This window comes from Anopheles stephensi, chromosome 3 (genome assembly GCF_013141755.1).
Source record: "Anopheles stephensi strain Indian chromosome 3, UCI_ANSTEP_V1.0, whole genome shotgun sequence".
Lineage (NCBI taxonomy): Eukaryota > Metazoa > Arthropoda > Insecta > Diptera > Culicidae > Anopheles > Anopheles stephensi.
Window position 1 is genome coordinate 72,261,643 of NC_050203.1, and position 24,826 is coordinate 72,286,468.

Sequence of the window (24,826 nt, forward strand, 5' to 3'; positions counted from 1 at the left end):
CCTTAGCTTGAATTAACAGTAGTAGAGAATCGATTTTTAATCCGATTTGATATCGATCGGGTGATCTGCATTCTAAAGATCACTCCAAAAACTCTGATCCGTGTGATTTCAGACTAATATTGGAAGGAACATTAACGGACAATAATTGTTCTAACAAAAATAAAAGGAATCCATTACATTTAGAAACTTATAATGTCGATATATTCATTGGAATGAATATTCAAATGGGGAAAAGATCCAGATGGTATAAAATACTTGATCCTGACACGTGATAGACTGGAGCCGTTTCTCAACCTGTTAGTACAATCAAATTTTTAGCTTTAACTCGCTTAAATCTTAAGAAACTCACCCTTCGATCTCCACTTTCATTTCTCAGTTTCATCAAATCCACATCACATGAAATTATTTCTTAAAAATTTCCTCCTCATTACTTTTATTAACATAATCACAGTTTACTCTTAGCTGATAGGCACAACAACAAATATACTTACACGCAAATACTTAACCAAACTAATACCTTTTTTGTGTCGGGCTTTTTCGCAGATTATCCAATGTCACTTCCAATATTCTACAACTCTGTCCACTATGCTAGTTAAACGTGCGCTCCAGCTGCCGTACGTAAACGACCGTGTGCAGGGGTCTGCTGTGCTGATCGATCTCCGAACCACGGTGCGCCATCCCCAGACCGATCCAGTACGTGTCTCAGTACCGCTCGCCGATGGTGAACGCCTTGTTGTCGCTTCCGTACACCATCGAAATGCCATCGCACTTGCCCGTTTGCAGGGTGAGCGTCGAGTTGGTCGGGATGATCGGTTTGTGGTTGAAGTACCGGAGATAGAGCTTGACGCGCAGCTTGTAGATGGCGAACATTAGCATGTGGACGATGATGGCCAGCAGGATGGTGCCGACCACCGTAACCATCGCCTTGCCCGGCTCGTTCCAGTCCAGAACGTTGTAAATGTAGGGCCGACCGAATCTGGAGGAAAGAGAGAGTGTGTGTGTGAGAGAGAGAGAGAGCGAGAGTGATCAAGGACAGGGTAGGCAGGTTTTAGTGTCCCCGCATTTTTGGTAAGTATATCGTAATGAGTATATCCGAAAGTTGTGGTTTCCCCTTTCATTTTAACCATGGCAGATGGTTGAGCATGCGCTTGCCTGGAGAAGAACGTACGGTGACCCTGGCCGGTCACAAAGTAATAGGCACCGCGGGGAGCTAGGTGAATGCGAGAGATCCAGTTTCGTACGACTTCAAACCACGCGAAGAACGTCTCCTCGGAACCAGCTTTCAAGGCAGCCATGTCTTCTGGTGCTGCGATGCTCTTAGTTGGAGGTTTTGGACCGGCATAAGTGTCAAACAGGTTTCCACTTCTACCTTGTCGGAGGAAGCCGTTCCTCGTCCACTCGAACACCTCGGCTTAGACCCGGACCATTATGCCTATGTGCTGGCAAATTACAAGGAAGTCCAAAGGGTGCATCGGTGCTTTGGGGGAAATTATGGGGAGTCTTATCGAACCGGGGCTGAACCTCCTTCCTTGCGAGCGTTGACGCTGGGACGCAGCTTATCTCTGCGCGTGCCGATAGATCGAGGTTACGCAATTTTAATGCAAACTTCAGGTGAAGTCGTGGTGGTAAATGCAGAGCAAGTGATCTTTGTTATTAGTAGTTGGTTGGGTCTGTCATACGGGAAGGGTGGGTCGGTGGTTGATTGAACTACGTAACAGTCAGTAACACAGGTGAGATGTTGGAAGAGATATTCCAGAAACAACTAGAGACTAATTGCAAAAGCGTAGATGAAGGTGAAAAACGATCAATCCATAACAGTTCTCGAACGATTCTCAAGTAGCTATTTTTTTCCTTTCCGAATGTCAACATCTCCTAGCTGACGTCAATTCTGCGCGTTTAAATCACTTTCGTTTTTTTATGTATTCTACGAGAAAGGCTTGCAGCTCAAATGATGCAAAACAAATATTGATCGTGAAGTGTGCGAGGGTTCTAAATGTCACACCTTGATGAGGAAGCAAGAAGCACTTGAGAAACATCAAGATGGTGGAAGGCAATGGCTTGCCGACAATTTATAGGCTTGGTCTTTGCACATTAAAGTACAAACATAACTTTAAACGCCAACGTTTCATCTACGTTCTCGATGTTTGACGAGCGTAACACAGCGGGTTTTCTTTCACCGCAGACATTACTTTGCTCTTGTCGCAATCCTGGCGCAACATGGCGAATTGCATACACATTTAACAACAATCAGCCGAACGAACGCCCGTCGCATCGGAGATCGTTAACGCATGGGCCTTTAAGTACTGCAAGCATCATTAATCACTGTATCGATCGGTCAGTCGATCCATCATAACATTGCCGCTTGGACAATGCAAGTTTCACGTAATAGCCGGCAATACTCCCCCCCGGTTACCTGTATTAGACCACTCCCGATCGGACCCTCGTAAGTACATATATAGATCATTTCACCCCGCACCAGCAGGACCTATCTTACCTATCGGTACCGTCGGCCGCATAGTAGATGAGCGAGAATATGCAGTACGCCAGCCCGAAGGTGATCGGTTGCAGCACGTGCCATATTCGCACCGGGTACGCCACGATGATGAGATCGAGAAACATGAAGACACAGTTGCAGGCATGGATCAGGATGTTGTTCGGGTCGACTGGCATTGATTCTGGGAAGGCAAAAGAAAATGGGGGAGAATTTGAGGTGATTGGACAAGGGGACGTATTATTTTTTAATGCTTACCATTGTGCAGGATCGCCCAATAGATGATGGTAATGCACACGGACAGGATGAGTGTGATGTTGTGCAGCATCCAGTACACCTTGAACGTGTTTGGCATTTCGTCAGCATTACACACTTTGTCTGGAAGTAGTAGTAGTTTTAAATAAATTTAAAACAGTTAAACACCAGGTTTGAAGTTTTGAGGACTTGCATTAAATCTTAGGGCTCTGCCATTCAAGAGGCTTCGTTCTTTTTTATTGCTCTACAATGAGCTCATCATTTAAGTCATTCAAGAGGTCTCATTTACAAGCCAGTCATCCTTAACCAGTGAGTCACACTGTGGCATCGTCTGGAGTCTTTGGAGTTACACAGAAAGCCCTTCATTAGTCATTAAAATCTTATAGAAACTAAGGCTTATTGATTTTTGAAATGGCTCGGAGGTGTTGCCGAGTCCCTTAGCAAGGTTTTCTACACAAAATAGTCAACAACGCTTAATCGAAAGGGTCAAGTGGCCTAGCCTGCCGTGAGGCTTAGCCTACCTGTATGTCCTACTTACGTCGGCGGCTAGGTCCAACGACTCCGTCATCCTGAAGGCCCCCCATTTACTCAAACTTTCTTACTTAAAAACTCTTCATCATATAAATCAGATATTGAGTTTTTATATCTCTCACCATAACTTTCAATTGTTTTCATTCCAGAACTTGTCTTGTAGTTATGTAGCCATGTATTGTAGGGGTTTGGAATCCCATATGGAACGTTCCCCTCTAGTGAGGACTGACTATCCAGCTACGTGGTATCATGAAGTCTAGTAAGCCAAAAATGGCATGACCTTAAGGGGCCGTTAGGCCAAGATGGCTTCTTATCAGCTCTTGGAACTTATGTTTTTGAAAATTTAATTTTGTCCTATTTAAATGAAATTTCTTTGACTTATTTTCATTACTTTTCATCTAGTTTGTTATTATGTTAAAAGTTAGTTGTGTGATTGATTGATTTTCAGTTGAGTTTCTATATTTTGTTAGATTTTTTCGAAGCCTAATATTTGTGCCTTTATGTGTCATTTGAGACAAAAAAAATTCCCTTACAAAAATATTTTCACATTATACTAAATTATTTCCCAAAGAGTAGCAGCAAATCACAGCTTTCCTTTCATACGCACAGCACCATTTTGCAACCACCATTGTTCTGCTTTGTTTCACAAATCTCATCCGATCATTCCACCTACAAGCGGAAAGTTCAAACCGCTCCAGGGCTTACCGAAAAGAAAATGTACCTTTGCACTGCCTGCACCACATTGCACCATTGCGTCGCGTTCTCAAACGATGCAAATGAAGCACACGCGGTTCGACGGATGCTGACCGGCTGCTCTACGCGAATGTTCGACTAAACCGGCAAAGGGCTTGGCTTTGTTGGAAAAAATCCCTTCACCCCCGCCCCAAACAATGCCTTAACAAAAGTACTTTTTCGTTCACAAAACCCTTTCCCGCTCACCTTCTCGAGCGTTCGAGACAGAACGGGCGTCAATATGGCGATTATGCAATTCACACACACACACACACACACACACACACGCAATCCACAATTCAATCGCAAATACTTTGGCACACTTTTACGCAATGCTGCACTCGGCTTGATCGGCTTGAGGTTCTGTAAGTTGGCGAGTGCTGTTTGCGCCTCTTTGGTCCCTGTCTCAAGAGTAGCAGACTACGTAGGAGATGCAGTGCGTGATAAAGCATTTACTGGTGACGATGTAAATATCGGATGTTGCGTCGTTGGATAAACAACATTTTATTATAAAAACAAATTAAAAATAATGTCCCTGAACAGAGGAAGCGAGTGTCTTTGTTGGTGTCCTGATCAGCAAAACAGTGGCACTGTTTGTATGGCAAAGTGTAGGCTCTGTCGGGCGTTATGTACACTCGACAAAGATAAACAAAATGATGTCCAATTCTGAATGCAAAAATCTTTCCGTCACGAAAAGCGCCAACAACGGCCATATTGATGGTGGTCGGCGGGTTGAATTAATGGCTAAAGATCACACCCTTACAAAGATGACCCATATTGTTCGTCACGCAATGGTGGTTTGTAGAAGCGTTTTTCATACGCTTTTATGTAGATATCACTTGCTGAAATAAATCACGGTAATGTAGGTACAACATCTGACCAGCTGGATAGTGAGAAAACAACCGGACGTGTTGTGTTATTTTTAACGATCATCCACAAACCGTTACACAAGTCAGTTTGTATGAAAAATCTACACCCATTACAATGGCAATTGTTCTGGTATGATGTATGAAATTGTCTTCAAAAGGTACAAAAGAAATCAGTTGAACATCACAGTCTCAAAGCTATACGATGGAAAAGCTTGAAATGTATAAAGATGATAAATACGTCAAAAGATATTCTATAAATTGTTTTAAATGGGTTTTTTAGACAGTTTCATTTTTTGTTCGTTAATTTGATCAATTGTGATGAGTTTTGAATTTCTTTTCTTGATAATTTGTTCACTTGTAATAATTTAAATGGTTATTGTTTCAGTTGTCCATTTATTGTTTTTTTTCCAATTTTTACTGATGTATCTTTCTTCTTAAAAATTTCTTTTTCATCTTATGTGAAACTTTGTCAAAAATATGTAAAAAAAACAGCTTCTGGAGACAGTAATCTATTTTATTCAAAAACGAATACTAAAGAAACTCAAAAAAATGAGTAAAAAAGAGAATAAAATAACAAAAATGTAATAAAACAAAAAAAAACATAAAAACTATGAGAAATGGAAAAAAAATAATAGAAAGCTTAAAAATATGGTTGCAAATTCAGAAATATCAAAACGAATGAAAAAGATTAAATAAAAAAGCTGTTAAATTTAATCAAAACGCTTTGTACTCTACTTGTTTTTATAGCTTTAATTTTAATATCATTTTCTATGTTATAAATGTTTAAATACTTATTATTTATATTTCAATACATTGCGCTAGACGTTTGAAAACTTTTTCATTTATTTTAAAATACATTTCGATTAACAAAAATCATTTGCTAATATCAATAGGATCATTGAAAACCTCTAAAAAATGTTTACACAATTTATGGTAATGAAAGAAGAATTTGAAAAGATAGATTTTTTTTTGAAAATCATTTGATAATTTGAATAAAAAAAATAAAAAATGAAAAAAAAATTACAGACTGATATTGTCGATTTTTAAATGAAAAAAATTTAAAAAAAGAGACGTAAATTGTCTTCCAAAATTGGCTAAAATGCTAAAAAAAAAAAACAATTTATAGGAACACCAGCGATAATCTCTGTTTTACCCTTACTTTGCTTCACTTTTTTTTCAACGCTAAATAGTTAAAAATTAAAAAAGATTCGTTGTCGTTTAAAAAATAATGAGAACCACCAGCGCTTAAGCGACAAGGTTACTAAAAAAACTGAAGGTCTTAAGGCCATTTTACATAACGGCTCTTTTAGCGGTCAGTGGTGATAAAAATGGAGATCTGGTTCAATTGTGCTGGTTTGGTTGGTTGTTGGGCAGGAAAAAAACCTTAACCTTAAGAAATAAAAAACAAAAGTAAATTAAATAATTTAAAACAACAACAACCTTTCTCAGGCTTAAGTGCAGTAAAGGTAAGAAGGCGAGCAGCACGCTGAACACATGCATAAAACGAGATGGCCCACAATAATAATATGGCAAACCCGTTAGTTGACATTGAAATGGAAGTGTTATTTTATTAAAGGCACGGTCTACATTCGCACGTGCACAGCTAGATTGGTCTGGGTGTGGTAGACGATTTTCGAGCAAGATAATAGTTGAACCGGAAATAATTGTGCTTGCAAAAAAAAAAACACTCTCCAAACGAACGAAGGCAAAATCATCACTGAGAAGCTCGGTTGGTGGGAAGAAAACAGTGAAACGAGCATATGCAACACGCAACTTAAAGTGCGTTCTTGAACAGGTTGAAAACAGCTTCGCGAAAAGAAGGGAAAAGGAAGCAATAAGCAATGTTCTCGAAGCAATCTTTGCGCATCTACGCAAATGAGAACCAGTACGATAAGTACGTACGCTGTTGTTATTCTCATTTGGCCATTGAAAGCCACATACAACAAAAAAAAAGAAGGTGAACGTGACGCCAATGGCAAATCGGTTGGGGGCCAATGGCAAAAATGTCTTGAAGGCAAATTTTCGATTCCCATACCATCATTGCGCATTGCAGACTTGTGAGTCGAGTAACGGATCGTTTCGCGGTTTTGCCAGCACCGAATGACACTCAGGAGAGAGACAGAGACATAGAGAGACCTACAATTATGAATTCCGTAGGAAGTGCCACAACAAAATCGAGGCCGTCGGATGGTTCCGTTTTGGGGACAAAAGCTTCCTTCATTCGCCGGCGACATCACCCGGAAGGAAAATTGACGTTGACTAGTGAGGATAGCGAGAATTATGATTTACACAACCATACACATGTATTTATTCTGTTAACAGGCTTTTTTTTACAAAAAAGGGCTGTCTTTCGTCTGTCACATTTGCCCATCCATGTTCTACAAGTGTTTCGTGTAGTGTCATTAAGAAGAACACTCTTCGGAGCGCGACCGGCACGAATGTGCCAGCTCATCATTATCATGATGCGCCACAATCGGAGTCGAGCATCGCAACCTCATTTTGTTTTACTTTTGCAACGTGCTTATTGCAAATGGATATTTCTTGTGCGATATTCGATGGTATTTCTCCTTGCAGTTTTTTGTTTTTGGTTTTCAGCTTCCAAATGAATAGACCCAACTAATGATAAACGATTGGACGTGATTTGAATGTGAATGGTGGTCGCCAATCGCCCTGTTGTTGCGAATCGGGTTTTTTTTGTTCTTATCATGCCTCACAAATGATTTTGAGTGTGTAGCAAATAGGCTCATTTGATATTGCATAAAGAATACGGTTTTTTTCGGGTGAAGCGCCTTTCACAGAATTAAAATGAAAAATAAAGATGAGCCAATATGGCCTACACGTATACATATCAATATATGTCATAACAACATATGTCATGTCAAGGTAACAACTTAAATTGTATCAAGGCCGTTATAAAAATATTTTGGTGAACTAAAGAATAGTAATTAACCCCTTGGAACTCAGGCAGATTTTCTCAAGACTCAAGACTCAATCTCTTAATCCTCTGCAACACCAGACTCAATAGATAGATCCTAAGACTGATCAGGTAATCCTGAAAGCTCTCCAACAACTACTAATCAAAAGTCGCTAGGGGTTACTGACAATTGTTCTAGTGATTTCTAATATAGTTTCATTAGAAATTGTCTTATAAAAGCTTTCAACAGCGAAGAAAGTGGTCTAGAATTTTTTATTTTAATGTATGAAGTCTCTTTCTCTCTCTCTTCTTGGACTAACGACCCCTTAAGGTAATGCTTACCATTTCTGGCTTGCAATACTTAATGATATCAGGCAGTTGGATAGTCAGTCCTCACTACGAAGGAACGGTCGAGATGGGATTTGAACTCCGGTCCAGAGCAATGTAGGAAGTAAATCTCCCTTAACAGCAGTGAACAACTGACGAATATGCTCCAGACATTTATATTTTAGTGTCTATTAGACTGGCTAGTGGATCGAAGCTTAGTACTTTGATGTTGTAGAGAGCAGATGAAACAGCTCAGCAGAAAGATTCTTGGGTCATTTTTAGTTGGAGGACGCGAACCTAACATTAAAAGTTCTTCCCGGAAGTTGTAGGAGGGTATAAGCTACAATTATCAGACAAATAAGAAGACAGAGGTGTTATCCAAGAGCTCTCTCTGCTTTGAGTTATCTGCTAGAGCTGTATTACTTCAAAAGACGTCGCTAACTGCATCATCCACGTTGAGCAATAACATCGATCTAAGTTATATTTAGGTCACTTAAACTACATTCTCACCGTTCGCTCTTATGTCATCAAAAACCATTCTTTACCATGAGCAACTATCATCAACCACGAATTTAGGTTACTGCTATCAACTATTAAATTTACGGAAAACATCACATCATCATCATCATCACCTTTCAAATTGATAGCTAATTGAAAGTCAACTGGTCTTTTCAACCTCTAAAAAACCTCCACCATCATGTCCGCTGCACAAGAACACACCCCTTATTCGAAACCGTCTAATCACCTTACGACCGTTTATGTGGCTATTGATCACCACCGTTCTAATGGCTACTATTGACCGTATACAGCGAGGGAAACTCCCGGTCCCCGAACCATGACGAGCTTCCAGTTTGACTGCTTTCGCATATTTCCGGATGTGACCGATCGAACGCCGGAGTGGATTATTATTGTACACAATGATGAGCCATTGCGCGGATGTGGCTAATTGTACTTCGATGAGAATGACCGGGTGCTTGGTAAAGTGGGAAAAGAGGAAACACCCTCTCCACGTAACGACCTAGCCCCAAAATAAAAAAAAACATCAGCCCCTCCCGTGTTGACTGGTTTTACGTGACATGGCTGCCAAAGCTAACCTCAATCGCTCGCCGGTCGTTGTACCACCCAATGTGGTTCCAGTGTCGATTGTATGATGTGGTCGGTACCGTCTCCACGTCACGGTCGTGTGTTACAGTTCAAGGCAAATCGTAACCTTCCGGCGTACAAGGCGGGGCGTTTTGACTCCAACTCCTGAACTTGAACTTGAAAGGAACATTGCCGCGGTGGCATCGATCAACATCTTCATTTTGGAAAACGGAAAAGAAGGCTTTCGCATGAATCCGAGACAGCCTTCAAAGCAAAGCAAAAGACACGCCGGACCGGTTTTTAATGGCAGGCTTCGGGTGATAAGAGGCATGACCGGATCGATCAATTAGTGCCGCGCTTGTGAACCGAAAAGCATAACCCTACAACCTTCCAAGGCCAGCACAACAGCACATGGCATTCGAAAAGGGCAAACGGGTTTTGGTTGGTTGTTTGTTTTGATTCCATTCACGGTATGTGAAATTGGCAACGGGTTGCTAAAATACATCCGGAGAAAGCAGCATAAACAATTCAAAATTTAAATTCAAAACATAAAAGCAATCGTCTGTGCTGCGGGCAGATTGTTGTGATGGATACATAGACGCTTTGCAACAGTGTTGTACACAACAAGTGCAACTAACCATTTGAAGTTGGAATAAATTAATTGAAGATGCAAATTTCTTACAAAATTAGATGGTCAATCGGAAACTAATTAAATACTTCAATTAATGAGATGGATAACAATAAAATTTTCTATGATAACAGAGGAAAAATAAATAAATCGATACATTTTTAATAAGAAGTTAAATTTCTTTTAAATTCATTAAATAATAAAATTCAATGCGGCCAGCCCGTCCCTTATGAATAAAAAAAAATACTAATATTCAAGCTAATAAATAATTTGAAAATACTAATTGATCAACTTTCAATTAAAGTTGATTAAGTTTACCGGGTTTATTAGTATTCAGCTATAAATACAAGCTAGTAACAGGAAGAAGAAAATGGCTTGCCGAGAACTTTAAAGGTTGTAAATGCAGTAACAATTTTCTTTTTAGAAAATAAATTCTAAAAAATAAGCACTATATTCCGTATTATCTTTTCAAGAACATCTGCTGTTCCTCGCAATGTGGTCAAAAGTGAACCATCACTTCTCTTCTTCCTTGGCACTGCAGCCTTGCAAGGTCTCGGCCTGCCATTTCTGGCTTTTTGCGACTTGATTTTAACCCGTCGCAAAGTAGTCAGCACTTCGTACGTGGAGGCGGTCTGGATGTCTGTCGCCTTGGCCACCATAACCGCTCCATAAACGTAACGTAATATTATGCTTCTTAACTAGACAGTCCATACAACAAGTGTCCATACAACAAGTCAAAACGATAAACGAATTTTCCAACGAAAAACGGAGAGGGTATGAAGGATTAAGTGGAAATTTGAGAAAGACTAGTATTGAATGCATCAATCAACTCTTCAAAAACATACAAAAAGTGCATTAAAATCTTAAAAATTTGAAGCAAGTATTAAACTAGGACAAAAATAGTAAAGCAAATCACTATAAATAAACGTTAAACCTAACCAAAACAGCGAGACAAAAAAGGAAGAAAAATAATTGCATTTGTTTTGTCCACTACTGTTTATACACACACCTGCCCGACGATTAATTATCAATCAAAAGCAGATCGCTGGGATACAAATACTCTCCTTTGACTGTGGCGTTCGATTGAACAGTAGTTTTAACGACCAAAGCAAATGGTTAAATATTTTGATTTTTGGACCACAATAAACAATCACAATCTTACAATGTGCAAATCCGATAACCGTTACCGATTTCCTGTTTGAAAACACTTTTTACACATTTTTGTCTGCGTGGGGGTAGCAACATTTTACTACTTGCTTGCTGACCTTGAGTCGAGTAGTTTCGCACCATTCCGAAGTAGATCTGTCACAGGTACAATATTTACCGTGGTCGGTATTTGCCGAAACAATTACGAACCCACGGTTCACAGGTTCCTCACAATCGGGCATCAGTCTCTTTATCACTATTTGGTTACTTTAGCATACCAATAACCATTAACGGGTGAGTCTTATCGGGGGGCTCTGCAGTTGTGGTGGGTGAACTTACCTGAGTATTCCGGATGAAAGTACCAGATCATGACGAGCACCGCACCCATCACCGTCGTTACCATGCACAGCAGTATGCCCCAGTGCGTTAGGTAGATGAAGTATTTGCTAAACTCGTTCCGCTCCACCGAGACCACCATCGAGTTGATGACGACACCGGTAAAGAAGATGGCCAGTGCCAACCGGTAGAGCAGAAAGCATATCGACTTGGTTCTTGTTTGCCACTGAAAAGAGGAAGACCCGAGGCACCTGTAGAACTGGAACTTGGAAGTTGTTAGCGAACCCCCGAAACTTACCTGAGATTTAACAAACTCCTCTGCGGGAAGGTGGGCGAAGCCACAGTTCCGTACCTCCAGCTCCTCCTTGCATGCGCTCACAAACTTGTTCGGCATCTTCGCACTTTCTATTTTTCCCGTCCGTAGACTTGCAGCACCGACCCGTTCCTTAGACGTTTACCGACGCACACTGCCTGGACCGATTCTCCCGAAACCACTAATCGATTGCAAAAGAAAGATAGAGAAACAGTGTGAGCATGGTGCATTGGCGGGAGCGTCCTGTACAACTGCCGCCGTACGAATGGGAACTAATCGGCGTCCTATCAACTAGAGTGCCTCCGGTCTGGCAACAACTCAACTGTTCATATCACTCACTATCAGTGCCATCTCTAGCTCCCTCACCGACCCGTGCCACCCAACTTTTGGCCCTTGTTCACTTCTTTCCGAACAGATAACAAACATTGCTATCATTAGCGGAATGACGCGATGCGTGTGAGCTGCAGAGAAAATAAGTCGTATCCTTACACTCACTATCCAGCCGGGCAATTGGGAGGATTATTGGGTAGTGGATGACATGATGTTCCGCGGTATCATTTCTTATCGACCATAATAAGTTCCACTCGCGGTACTCCCATACGGTACGGGATTTTTGTTCGGTACGCGATTGATTGATACGATTGCTGTAAACGATTGTTCCGGTTGCGGTAATGAGGTACGTGTGCATAAACGATACGCTGACTGAGGCCTAGATGGTGAAGCGATACGGGTTTTATGTAGATCGGGGTTTTTTTTATAGCATATGTTATTGTTGCGTCGATAGAAATAAACACCAAAGTACGTCAATTCGATTCCGAACATAATGCTTCTACCTTCTGGAACATTCAAATTGAAAGGAGCATTTGAGTGGTATGAATTATGGGCATGGACCTTAACAAGTTCCCTGGTTCACTGGAATGGTTTTACCGATTGATTGCTAATGTGTTTATTGAACTGCATTGACATTTGTTTCGATACGCTCTAAGTTAACCTGCAGGGAATTAATGGATTACAAATTTATAGATATGTTCCCATAATTAATTCAGAAATAATTATTGGGTTATTGCTTCTTAATATGAAGAGTCTAGCATTTATACTATTTACATGGTTTCATCTAAACTAATGCATGGAAAGACTCTCTACTGTAAGCTGCTTCAATATTTAAGTGGTTCACAGTACATAACGTTTGGCTGGTCCCACCGATTTAAACGATTTTACTGTCACAAGTGTCCCCAAAGAAACCCTCAAAAATATAAAAAGGCTTTCCTGTTTTTTTCTTTGTATGACATTCAATTTAGGTAAATTTTGAAAATTTATAAATGCACTAGTCATTAGTGCACTAACATTGATACGGTACTATGAAATGACTTTTAATGCCATCTATTGTGAAACATTGTAAACTAGCATTATATAGAAGCCCTGAGGCTCATTGGCATGCACATTTTATTTTGTTTGAAAGTTGTTCTTAGTCCTTAAGAATGATTTGTTTTGATGTATTACTAGATATTTGATTCTACTGGATATTATTGAATTAAAATCAATTAAATGTTCTAGTCAAGGCACTACTTTACGTCTTCTAGTATTTTTAACTCTTTTACTAATTCTAGAGAAATATATTACAATTTGGACTTGTTCATTTTGTTTGTTGTATTAACCAATACCAATAGTATTTTAACGAAGTTTTAATAGAATTTCATGAGTGTCAAATAGCTCAAACTCTTAGAAAAAATTTGAATATTTTATATGTGCTCGAAATTGGATTTGCAAAGCTCTGTGCAATATTTGTACGCTCTCTCAAGAAAAAAATTATCTTATTCATCATCAGAATACAACGTTTGGAGGTCATTCTTCTGTCAGTCCTTACATACTTTCTAATACTCCTCGAAACCTCTTCCAAGTGTTTCACTTTTGATGTGTTCCTCCTTTTGAAGAATCGCACCTCACACCTCATTACCTTAAGGAAGTGTTGCTACAAATTACTGTAATGAGCATCATTCTGCAACGGGTGTATGAAGGTGTGAAAGAAAGAAGCAATTTTTCATTCTTCCACAATGCGAAAGACAATTTCCGTGACGTAGAATGCACCAGAGTCAGGCCAGTGGAGAAACTTGTGCTGAAGGTTGTTACCTCAACCGACTGAATGGTGCTTGGATTCATCGTTCAAACCAAGTCACCGGCGGGTCATCATTACAAAAGCCTCTTGTCGGGTGTGTTGAGTGTCAAGGATTAGTTGGTTGTCTGGGTTGCAGCAGGTGCCGCAGGTGACGATCAGCTCATCGCCGGGAACAAACCATCCAAGGACTTCACTGAGCCCACTGGTGAGCAATTAACGTAACACTTGAAGGGTGTATAAGCCGCCATTAATCAGCAATGACTAGAAGGAGGCTTTACTGAGGGTCTGCATCACTGCCCCGGAATTCTACTCGGTTGGTGATTAATTTAACCAAACGGTAAACATGGGCGAAACATTATCTGCCCCTCCGCTTTTTGAGAGCAAAAATGTCATAATAAAATAATTTTAATTGCACATCGATAGCATATTTTATGGCCCGGACAGACGCATTCCCCCCCGATTACGGCAGGGATGCGTTTGTGTTTTATTCCTCTGTTCCAACCCGAACATTTGCACAACAGTCCCCCATAATAATGAAGATAACAAAACAAGCAACATACTGCAAGGGGAGAAAAAAGAGACATGATAGCAGAACATGCCAACATAATTACCACCTTCTGGTTCTTCCTTTTTTGCTTGCTGCCTACTTGGTCAAAGTTCCCGCCGAAAAAAAGGGAAACACGTTGCTGACTGGTACAGAACACCCTCTGGCTGGTGAGGTTAATAATGGCTTTTAATTGTTCACATATCGTACTTTGCTCTTCTCTTCTTTTTTCTCTGTGGGAAAGGGAGTTTGTGGCCAGACAAGCGCCATCACTGCCTGAGACCGAACCACTGGGACAGTTTATGTCGCTTTATGCTCCGGCACGTGCACTACTGATACACTCATTTTGCGGTCAAAATGTGAAACGGTTTTGAAAGCGATCCACTACACGCCCCGAGTCTGGGACTTTAATTGGGTTGAGTAATAATCGCATCAGCAACATCGTAAGCACATCTAAACGAGACCTTCTTACCCGCACACATGGCGAACCGCCGGCCGTTCGATTGCGGAAGCAGCTCAGGCTCGAGATTTGCAGTTGCTGTTTAGGGCTGTTTCGGTCTTAGCCGGTCCACACCCGGCTCGCTGCTGGCTGGGTTTTGGCGAGCGTTCGAGCTAAGGAAGCTTCGAGAAGCCCATTCTCCTGGCATGCATGACGCTGACGCCGCAAACAAAATTATTATTGCACCACCCACTCCCCCCCCCCCTCCCCGGCTAGAGCATATCTATCCAGCCCAAGCATAATGATGGCTTTAGCCACGATGCATCGCAAGACCCGCTGACGCCACCAACCGTAAGACCGGGAGCTTACTCCAGGGGTAGGAAAATTTATTACCGTTCGCGAACGGTCGGCTCGGTGCGTAGTTTATGGAACCATTCTTTAGCGTGGTTAACTCTCGTGGCCTCATCTTGACTGTCCTCCCGACTTCCACACGTTTAATGTGCGTATGCGTTGTGATGAAACTTCAACCACACGTTGCGACTTCCAACGTACAAACCCCGGCGCATCTACGACGACTCATTTCAGCTTTAATGTTTTTTTAAAGGCACTTTACTTGCGTACCGAAAAATTCCCGACTTTTATTGTCTACCGAGCGGCAAACGTTCCCATCCGTGGGGTTGGTTCACAGTAAATGAGCGGTAGACGGCTCGATCTACCGGGATAATGTAGATATGGAATATCGAGAGCGGGTGCGTAATGAGTGGTGGCGCCGGTTATGTAAAAGGGACTTGTTTTTCTTTCTCACGCCACGTGTGTTTGAAGATGCGCACTTTTGATTAACGGGCTAAATTAAATTGCCAACAATCTCGACGACTAGGGTTTGGTTTGCTGGTGAGAAACACTATTTGATTGATGGTTCACCGGAGAAGGTGCACATGGGATGGAAAGCGACACCGGTTAAAACAGGGTTTTGAGGAAAGCATCAGATAAGAGTGAGGTTGAATCTTAATTAACCTTGCTTTATTTGTTGGGAGATATCTGTACTGCTCCATGATTAGTAATTAGAGGTATTGATTTGTTGTGACAACTTTGACTTGGTCGCTGCCGTGTATCATATTCATCTTGGAATTGAGTTGTAGTCATTAGGACAATTTTTAGGTATTTGTCAAACCTATCCGGAAATTCTAGGCATCTTAACCACAAATGACGTTGATTGCTGCTCAGTAATATCCTGGTGATAAATCAACCACATCTCTATTTATTGACGAATTACGGGATGTCTCAATCGAATTCTCAATTGGGTGCAAGTAGTCCTTCTTAGTATAGGCTGTCTTCAAAAAATAAAAGAGATGACGCATTGCATTTCTATAGAAGTTGATAGAATCAGACTTCATGATCTACACCAGAACTAGACGAATTTTATTCAAGATTTTCGTGTGCAAGATTTCAGCTCTGTATAACATTGATCCCAGACAACTGATGTTGGACTCTTTCGGTACAAACGACAACAGTTGCCTTTCCATTAGAAGTGAACAGGACTTCCTTACTCGTGGAGTCATTATGGGATGTCAAAATGGACGAAGCCTATTCTTAAAGGTTCATATAGATAGCATAAATACGTCTGTAAGAAAGGTGATGGGGTTGAGCTCCCTTATCCTGGATTTCAAAGACTCGTACAGGAAGTCATCACCGTATTTCAAATTAAAATACCAATAGCCTGAATGCAATGTACGATAAAAACTCCTTTCCGTTTCCGATCTATCTAATCGTTTAATTTCTTAGCTACTCTTTCACTTAACTAAAGCTCGAAAGTTGCGAAGCACATTCGATTTCATTTCCAATAAAAACCCTTTTTTCAATTAAAAGCCCCTAGGTATCAACATCCGGAAAGGTATGCTTTTTCTAATTTTGTAACCCAGAACGCAGGGTAAAAATCTAAGCTCCTAGGAACGCATCACGATCGTGCGAAACAATTGGAAAATCCAACACGAATCCAATTTGCCCGACCTCTCATTCGCTCGGTGCGTCTCTCTCGCAAGGCACAGGTACCCGGCCGAACGCATTCAACTGCACGATTGCACCGCCGTTGCATACGATGCATTGGGACGAGCAATCACACCGATACAAACGGATGTGCTGGTGGTAGTCATACTCAGTTACATACAGTCTACCACCACCACCACCACCATTCATGCGCAATATCAATCAAAACGGAAAACCGAAATGATACCGGGCGCACTAGATCGCCCAGGTTAGCCGGCCCTTTTCGCCCGGAGTGTATTGCGAAAATTTGGGGAATTCAATATAGTTTGGTTAGTTTTTCGATTTCCAACTGTACGGTGGTAAGCCACTCGAGAAGATTATGAAACGGAAAACCGGATTGAGAGTTGGGTCACCGTTGGCATGGCATAGCGCTCGGTAAAGAACGGCCCCCACGGTTGGGCTGGGTGGCTTTAAAATGTAAGGTGGATTTTCGTAATGATGCTTGAGGGTAAATATGTTTTCCCGTACGCAATGCTTGATCCGGTTTCACCTCCAGCCCATGCGCTTACGGTGTCGTGCCGTGCAATTGCATCTGTGTTCGATTGAGTGGCGTGGAACGTTCTAGAATTTTGCGTGCCCACAGCTGGAGAAGGGAGGCCTCATTTGCGTATCGTGTTTTGTAAGCTTCCTCGTTGGTTGTAACGAAACGAAAGAAGTGATTAAATATCTGCCTTTAGTGGTGTGGTAAGCAACAAGAAATCGTTGTACTTCGTGCACTTCCAGTTGGATGGTTCATTTAGGTTAAGATTTCTTATTAATAAAAAATCAGCAGACATCGACATTAGACTTCATTAAAAGCAGATTTTCTGACTCATCAGACTCACACAGGTATTGGAGAGGTTTGAGTGCATTGAACGCCGTTGCAAACGCTGTTACTCTTGAATGCTGACGCTTGTTTTATGAACACGATAATAATTGCAAAGCAAAACAAGACGATAAAAATGTGCAAAAAAAAAAACAATACAGAAACACGCGTGGCACGTGAGCTTAGTTTTGTTTTCCTCTTCTTATCGTATTGAATACAATCACAAACGGTTGGATGCAGAGTGCAACACAAGCTGGGTAGCGTATTTAATATCTGATAGTAAAAAACACGTCAACGGAAGCTTGTTTTAGTTTTCAAAGGCTGATATTCAACTGTTGATTCTAAACCTCATGCTAGCATGTTATCTGGGCGAAGTAAGTTTTGGCTAAAAACGATATTTATGCAAAAAATACCCAAAAAAGTATAATCATGGTTAAAAATGAGCTTCTTAGCCGATGACACAACACACCTTCAAGTTTGCTGAATAAAATTCCATGGACAAGGTCTGGAGATAAAATCCCACACGAATAACAAATCGATAGCTATAATTTGTCAATCCCATAAAACTTTCGCACACAACATTCGTACAGCAAACCCAAAAATGCGATTTCAAAATCCCCAGCTCGTGAATTGGTGGGCTAAAATCCGGTCTCCGAAAAACTGGCAAACGAAGAACTACAACGCCACGATAAGCGACGAACTCGATCTGTGCAGCGCGCATCGATTGCCAATGCCGAAAAGAGGTAACCTTGAAAACGTAAACTCCCAGTGTCACCGCGACACTGGGTTCGACCCGCGAACGTTAAAATCCGATCCCCGTGAAAAACAAACGAACAACTTCAACGCAGCGATAAGCGACGAACTCGATCTGAAGCGCAGCGGATGAGCCGATGTGCCGAAAAACCTGAATCTGATCGTTTTTGCCATCGACGGCGTTGTTGATGACCGTTGCCGCTGTTCATTTGCTCATCATTGATAACCTGTTCGCCATCGTCCACCAGGGTCAAATGTGTGTCCGCGGATCAAGGGCAAAGGAAGCGCGTCTGTGTGTGGGAATTTCTTTATGGGATGCAGGTTTTAGACATCCTTCCAGCTTCACTCGATGGTGATTCTTTCGTGGTGAGATTCTTTACGTCTGTTTAAATAGTGTTCGTTTGATGATGGCATTCCGATAAACAGGTGGACCACAGTCTCCATGTAGACTCTTGACGCACGACGATCGAATGACCTACAAAAGAGCACACAAGGTAAACGTGCCCTTAGGTAGGTTAGTCGGTTGCCAGCTAAAGGGAAGAACCTGCTCCGGACTACAGCTATGGGTGTTCCTTTTTATGTGTATAAAGGTCGTTGACCCTTTGGATACTATCGACTAGGGCGAACATGTTTCAGTAGGTCAATTTATTGGTTGGATGTTTTATTTGCGCTGCCCATCGAAGTGAAGAATGCAATAAAACGTTCGAAGTTTAAGAGTTGGCGATGATATTTCCGTAATGCAATTGATTGAACCCGTCATTACGCAGCGATTACGCCGCACAAACCTAAGCATCAAGGACTACGCATATCAGTTTAGCTATCGGTTGTGTACTTCATCGATAAGCGTTATTCAATTAAAGTGAATTGAATTGAACTAAAGAATTTGTTTGCTCTCTTTTTACTCAACTTTCGTAGTTTTATAATAAAATAATTAACGGCAATAAAAAAAAAGATCAGTTAAATATTGCATAAGTGTTTATAGTTGTATGTTATAAAGAGTATGGCATAAATATTTAAATAAATTATAAAAATGTTATAACAAATATGTTTATCACATTAAAACCTTCGATACAATTGAAAAACTATAGGTATGGGGAATCTTCTATTTCTATTTAACAAAAAATTTCATTGAAAACACGCACTCGAAGCCTGAATCTATGCAATCTTCAAACATGATACTACTTGAATTTCAAACTGTAACTATAAAGCAAAGGAAAAAGAACCCCTCATGTCCATGTTTTTTTTCGCACCACTCCCAAATATTTGGGGTGTAAAGTAACGGCGAAAGAAACATCACTCGCATCACCTGCAAAAGAACAATTTTCCCACCGTAAGCATCAAACATCAAAGAACAGTGCCAAAAACCAAATAACACACACGCTCGCACACGCTCGTGATACTCGCAGCCAAGCGGAAGCGGATAATGTTTCCCGTACGGCCATCCCACCGTCGACGGTTGGACAGCAATGTTTGGTACGTGAAGCAGCACTGTTAACATGGTAAGTGTAACGAAAGTCGAGTACACGGGTCAGCACGTGTTCGGTTTGGAAACGGTGCGACCACCACCGTTCCCAAACAGTATTGAGGCGTGCAATCACGTGGAACACTCAGCAGCAGCGTCGTTGTCGTCTCCTTAAAATTGGATTACATTTGTGGCCCATGATGAGAATGAATTTATTATGCAAAGCACTGGCACACATTAAGAGAGTGAAAGTGTGTGTGTTTGTGGGTTTGGTTTTAGTATCACGATTCCTCGTAGTGGAGTGTACGTGAGTGTACTAGACCCTTTTTGCCGGGTGTTTAAGGTCAATGAATTCGTTGGATGAGGAAACCTTGAGAAAATGGTGGTACAGTTTGATTTCCTCCTGTTGAAAGGATTTTTATGAGCCGGGTTTTGGTTGTACACGCTATTATTTCGATGAGCGTAGTAACAGTAGTAGAACCCAGAAAACTGGGTTATATTATAAGGGATTGTTTTATTTTTTATTCTGACTCATTCTGTTCTATTCCATTTTTGAGCTATAGCTCTTCTAGCAGTACTTTTCATCATTGATTGAACGATAAACCATTCATGGGATAATCCAATAAACAATTTTGTTGCTTAAAAATATACAAGCTGTAATATAGAATCACAAATACTTAAGCACACAATCACAAATACTTTAGTTTAAAATTCTAGGAAATATCAACGTATCCGGTCCTTAATCGCCCAATCGGGCGAGGCGGTCACTCTAACATATTAAGTGAGCCCCAGTGCGCCGGTCGAAAAACTCAATGTTTATAGAAAAATCGCTTATAAAGCAAAATATTGTGAACTTGAAGCCGTTGGGAAGAGAAAAAAAGCCAAACCATGTTTACTTTATAAACCAGATGCACCGATAATAAACCAATGCTTAACATAAACATAGAACCACCCAGAGTGCAGCATAATCGTAAACATTGCCAATCAAAAGATGAAGGCAGCATGGGACATTGTATCAGCAAATTAATTCAACGACCAATTTTAAACAAAATACTGTAATCTCTGCTAGCAGACGTACTTGCGACGATTAAAAATTAGTTTGCCATTTAAAATAATCTAAAAACTGCCCAAATATATGCAATACTAATTACAACTGTTTTTTGTGTTAGCCTTGTCTTTTCCTTTAAATTATGAAATGAAATTAATTATGAAATAGATGAGATAGTATTTTATTCGAATACTCTTCGAACATTCTTTGAGTTCACTAAAAATTTAAACCTTGTAGAATATGAACAAATATCCCATCGCAATTGTCTAATAAAAATAAATAAGATAACATTATTTATTATAAAAAAACATAATGTTAACTAAAAAATGTATCTTTAATAAAACTGGGATCGATTTCAACAGCGAAGTCGATAACTGTAACTGCATTTTGAACCACGCTAGCCCATACGGATTCTATGCGTATTCGTTCTCAAAACACATCGTATTTGCTCAATTGTTTTATTCTCAGTAAAACCTCACTTCATCTGAGAACATAAACAAGTCACATAGAAAACTGGGTCGATAATACGGTCGAGTACGAAGCGAAACTCTCAGAACTTTTCCTTCCTTTATCACACCACCACATCAAACAAACACATAAAGGCGTTAATAATACCGTAAAACACAACCAATCACACCCTTATCACAACGCTTCATCGATTCCGTATCAAGTACCGGCACTTATCTTAATCAGCTATCTCACAGCTTCAATAGCACCCAGCAATTATAGAACGACGCTCGCGGTCAAGCTTGGCATCGGGCTGGAAAATTGGCAGCGAAAAACACTCAAGGCCACATTCCAATACAGTTCCGCAACGGGAAAATGATTGAAAGCCCGCAGTCGCATTCGGCAGCTGTGAAGTAATAACGACCACCGCCGAATCATCGGGATCAACCACCAATTGTTCGATTATTAATAACACCGTAACCTAAATACTCGCGCATCGGTACACCGTGTTCGACCATTTCTTTTCACTGTACGGACACCCCGTACTCGCCGATTCTTCTTTTTCCCCTGCTCCGTCTCCTAATTCATTGTTTGACAAATGAACGTACATGCCCCATATGGGAGCCACCGAGCATAGTAACGTACAGCACCCCTGAACCCATCTTGGTTGGTTGGTCGTTCGTCGATCGAACAGAAGGTACAAGTACCCGGCCATCGTACGTATTTTTATTTTTCCAACCACCACACCACAACATGAAACATGTTTGGCAAAGCGATCGCCATTAGCTGGCGGCGAGTTGGTGTCTGGGGCGTGAATTATGCTTCGGGCCTGGCGTAACGCTCGACTGGTCAGTAAGCCAGTGTGGTGGTTCGCGGTTTTGGGGGTAGATTTAGTTTGCAATTCTGATATCTCTGTAAAGCACCAGTGGAAAGGGGTGGTGGTGGGTGTGAAATTACATTACATTATATCATAACCAACAAAACTGCTGTGATTGAAAACTGGTGTGCGCGTTTGCTTAATGGGCCGTTTAAAAATAAGCTTTACAATAAATAAATAAATAAACAGGGCTCTTCAGTAAAATCCATAATCACTTTAAGAAGAGGCGATGCCGAGCTGTTTAACGTTGGGCATTTAAACAGGAAAAATACTACAATAGCATTAAAAAACGGCAAACTTGTTTGAACGTTATTTCATTATAAAAGTTGGTAAATTTTTGATATAAAACTATTATTCAAATATTATCATTTAAAATTAAAAAAAAACTCATGTCTGTTAAATGGGTTTCTATAACACAGGTAGATTAAGAAGATAGAAAATCTCGAATTTATGACGATGACTGTTAAAAATAAATGAATCTAAATGGGATAAATTTTGAATGGGTTTTCCTCAGGTTGTTCATTCCTATAATTCACTTTAGTTCACATTAACAAATTTTTATTTGTTGTTATTTTTCTATCGAGCAATTTAAAAACAATTCATCACTCGGTAAACCATCCATCATTTCACTTAAACTCAGACATTTCCAGCCTCTGCTTAATATGAATATAAACACCAAAGCCGCACCAGTCGTTTGATACACATCACTGAATCCGGCAACCCACAACGAACTACGAACGCTAGGATGCGATGTTCTGTGATGCGATCACAATCCGTTCCGCCTGCTGATCCATATGCTTACATCCACTTCCGGTCAACCGGCACACAAACGATACACACACAACAGAATAATGCAATCGGCACAAAACAAAGCCAAAAGTAGGCAACATTGATGTCAGTACGATTTCTCTTTTGCTTTAGAACGGTTCGGTAAGGAATCACTGCACAAGCACAAACACCGCAAAAGCTCACTTCCACTGTGTTTGCAGTAAATGCTGACTTCTTCGGCGAATGAAAGCAAAGCCCGTAAAGCACAAGGCTGATCGTCGCCGCTGTAGGTACACTAGCCTAGAATGTCTTTGCACTACAAGTACGACCACGCTGAACTTGGTTTTCCTTTCACGTTTTTTTCCTTGCGACAAAAAAAAAATACAACTTACCCATAAACACACAAACAAACCGTTGGTGAGACGCGTCCGACCTCGAACGTTGGCTTGCTTTTGGGGAGATCTCGAGACGAGCGAAACGCACGCGTTCGAAGCCGTAGACTGACCGCGACTGGCATGGGTGCCGACGAGTCAGCATTGGTTACCGGCGATGGAAATGCGTGCGATGCGAGCCGGTTACAAAAATATGGTGGTGGGGATGGTTTTGAGCTTTTTTTTAAGACACGCTTCCGATCGAACGAAGCGACAAAGAGACAGAGAATGAGAACGGAGAATTAAATAGGGAAAAGAAAAAAATGAATTACCATTTCGCCATTGTAATTTAAATACCATTCTTTAAACTTTAAAAATGTAAGCGTCAAGCAAACAAGAGTTAATTAATTTAATAATAATTAATGTTGGCATTTTAAAAGTATTTTGTTTTTTTTCCAAATTGAAGAACCGACTGAATACCCCTGCAATAGACTTAAAAGCTTCATTGCGTACCTTGTTGCATACAAGATTTGTTCTCTCGAGAGGCAACATACAACTTTGGGCTTTTTCGGTTGTGTTCATTCATGTTATAATACACATTTTCCCCGCTTTTAATGCATTTTGGGAATGGAAATAAAATTTCATTATATACTTACGTCTTTTCCAGAGGAATTTTTTAAGTATTGAAGGCTAGGCAACATCAGCAAACTGGCATCCATTAATCCTTATCATCGAGCTATTTGTTCTGAAGTTTATCTGACTTCATCTTCCATTAGTTTTGAATACCTGAAACGATATCGACTGCGGGTGTGATTTTCATGACATGTTTTAAACTAAACCAAAGCAAAAGTTCATGCTGATTTCATGGTCAGAGATTATGTACCTTTTCATAGAAGAACTCATGGTTTTATTGGGCCCTCCATTGTAAGCGTTCGGTTGGACAGGGTTACTCGCCTACTTACAAAATTCATTAGGCTCATAACTTCTTGGGGATCCTTGCTCAGTGTTTGTATCAACCTTTGATCGATTTATTTTACTATTATTGAGAAATCCTTAAGGTCTCTGACTTTGTGACAATACATGCTCAATGTCTAAGAGGTCTGGCGTTATCTGTCTGGCGTTATCTGAGATAGCAATCTCTTGTTTAGTTGGAAATTGAAGGATTATCTGCTCCTTACAAAACACTCTAATTGACTAATTTTGTCTCGCAATGCAGCATATATGATGTACCATCACTAGAATAAAAAATCATACCTTAAACTTCCAGCAAAATTTGCAACTTTATCCATTTCATACATATTATATTTACCTGCCTTCTGAGAGTTTATTTAATTACTGGATTTTTTTTAAATCATCAACGCCTGAAAGTAGGCATCTCGTAACTATGTTATTTTGTTATTATTTTAGTTTTTGGAAGCTGGGACTGTACAGAACTTTTATAGTCCCAGTACTCACATACGCCTCTGAGACATGGACTCTGTCCAAAACTGACGAAGCCCTCTTAGCCGCGTTCGAGAGGAAGATGCTCAGA

At 40.6% G+C, this 24,826-nt stretch overlaps 1 protein-coding gene across 1 annotated transcript; it reads right to left on the reverse strand.

Moving 5' to 3' along the window:
* Positions 1-402: 402 nt before the first annotated feature.
* Positions 403-23,457, reverse strand: LOC118510614 (protein rolling stone-like). The gene is made up of 6 exons (XM_036052631.1): positions 23,317-23,457; positions 11,611-11,806; positions 11,316-11,538; positions 2,750-2,869; positions 2,495-2,675; positions 403-976 (listed from the first exon to the last, which is right to left on the reverse strand). Exons 2-6 carry the CDS (start codon positions 11,704-11,706, stop codon positions 703-705), a joined length of 894 nt encoding a protein of 297 aa, XP_035908524.1. The 5' UTR covers positions 11,707-11,806; positions 23,317-23,457; the 3' UTR covers positions 403-702.
* Positions 23,458-24,826: the final 1,369 nt, after the last annotated feature.

Coding starts and splice junctions, on each gene's coding strand:
- LOC118510614 (XM_036052631.1), bottom strand. CDS start 11,706: ATGCCGAACAAGTTTGTGAGCGCATGCAAGGAGGAGCTGGAGGTACGG. Junction 11,539..11,610: donor AGGAGTTTGTTAAATCTCAG/GTAAGTTTCGGG, acceptor TCCTCTTTTCAG/TGGCAAACAAGAACCAAGTC. Junction 977..2,494: donor GCGGCCGACGGTACCGATAG/GTAAGATAGGTC, acceptor TCTTTCCTCCAG/ATTCGGTCGGCCCTACATTT.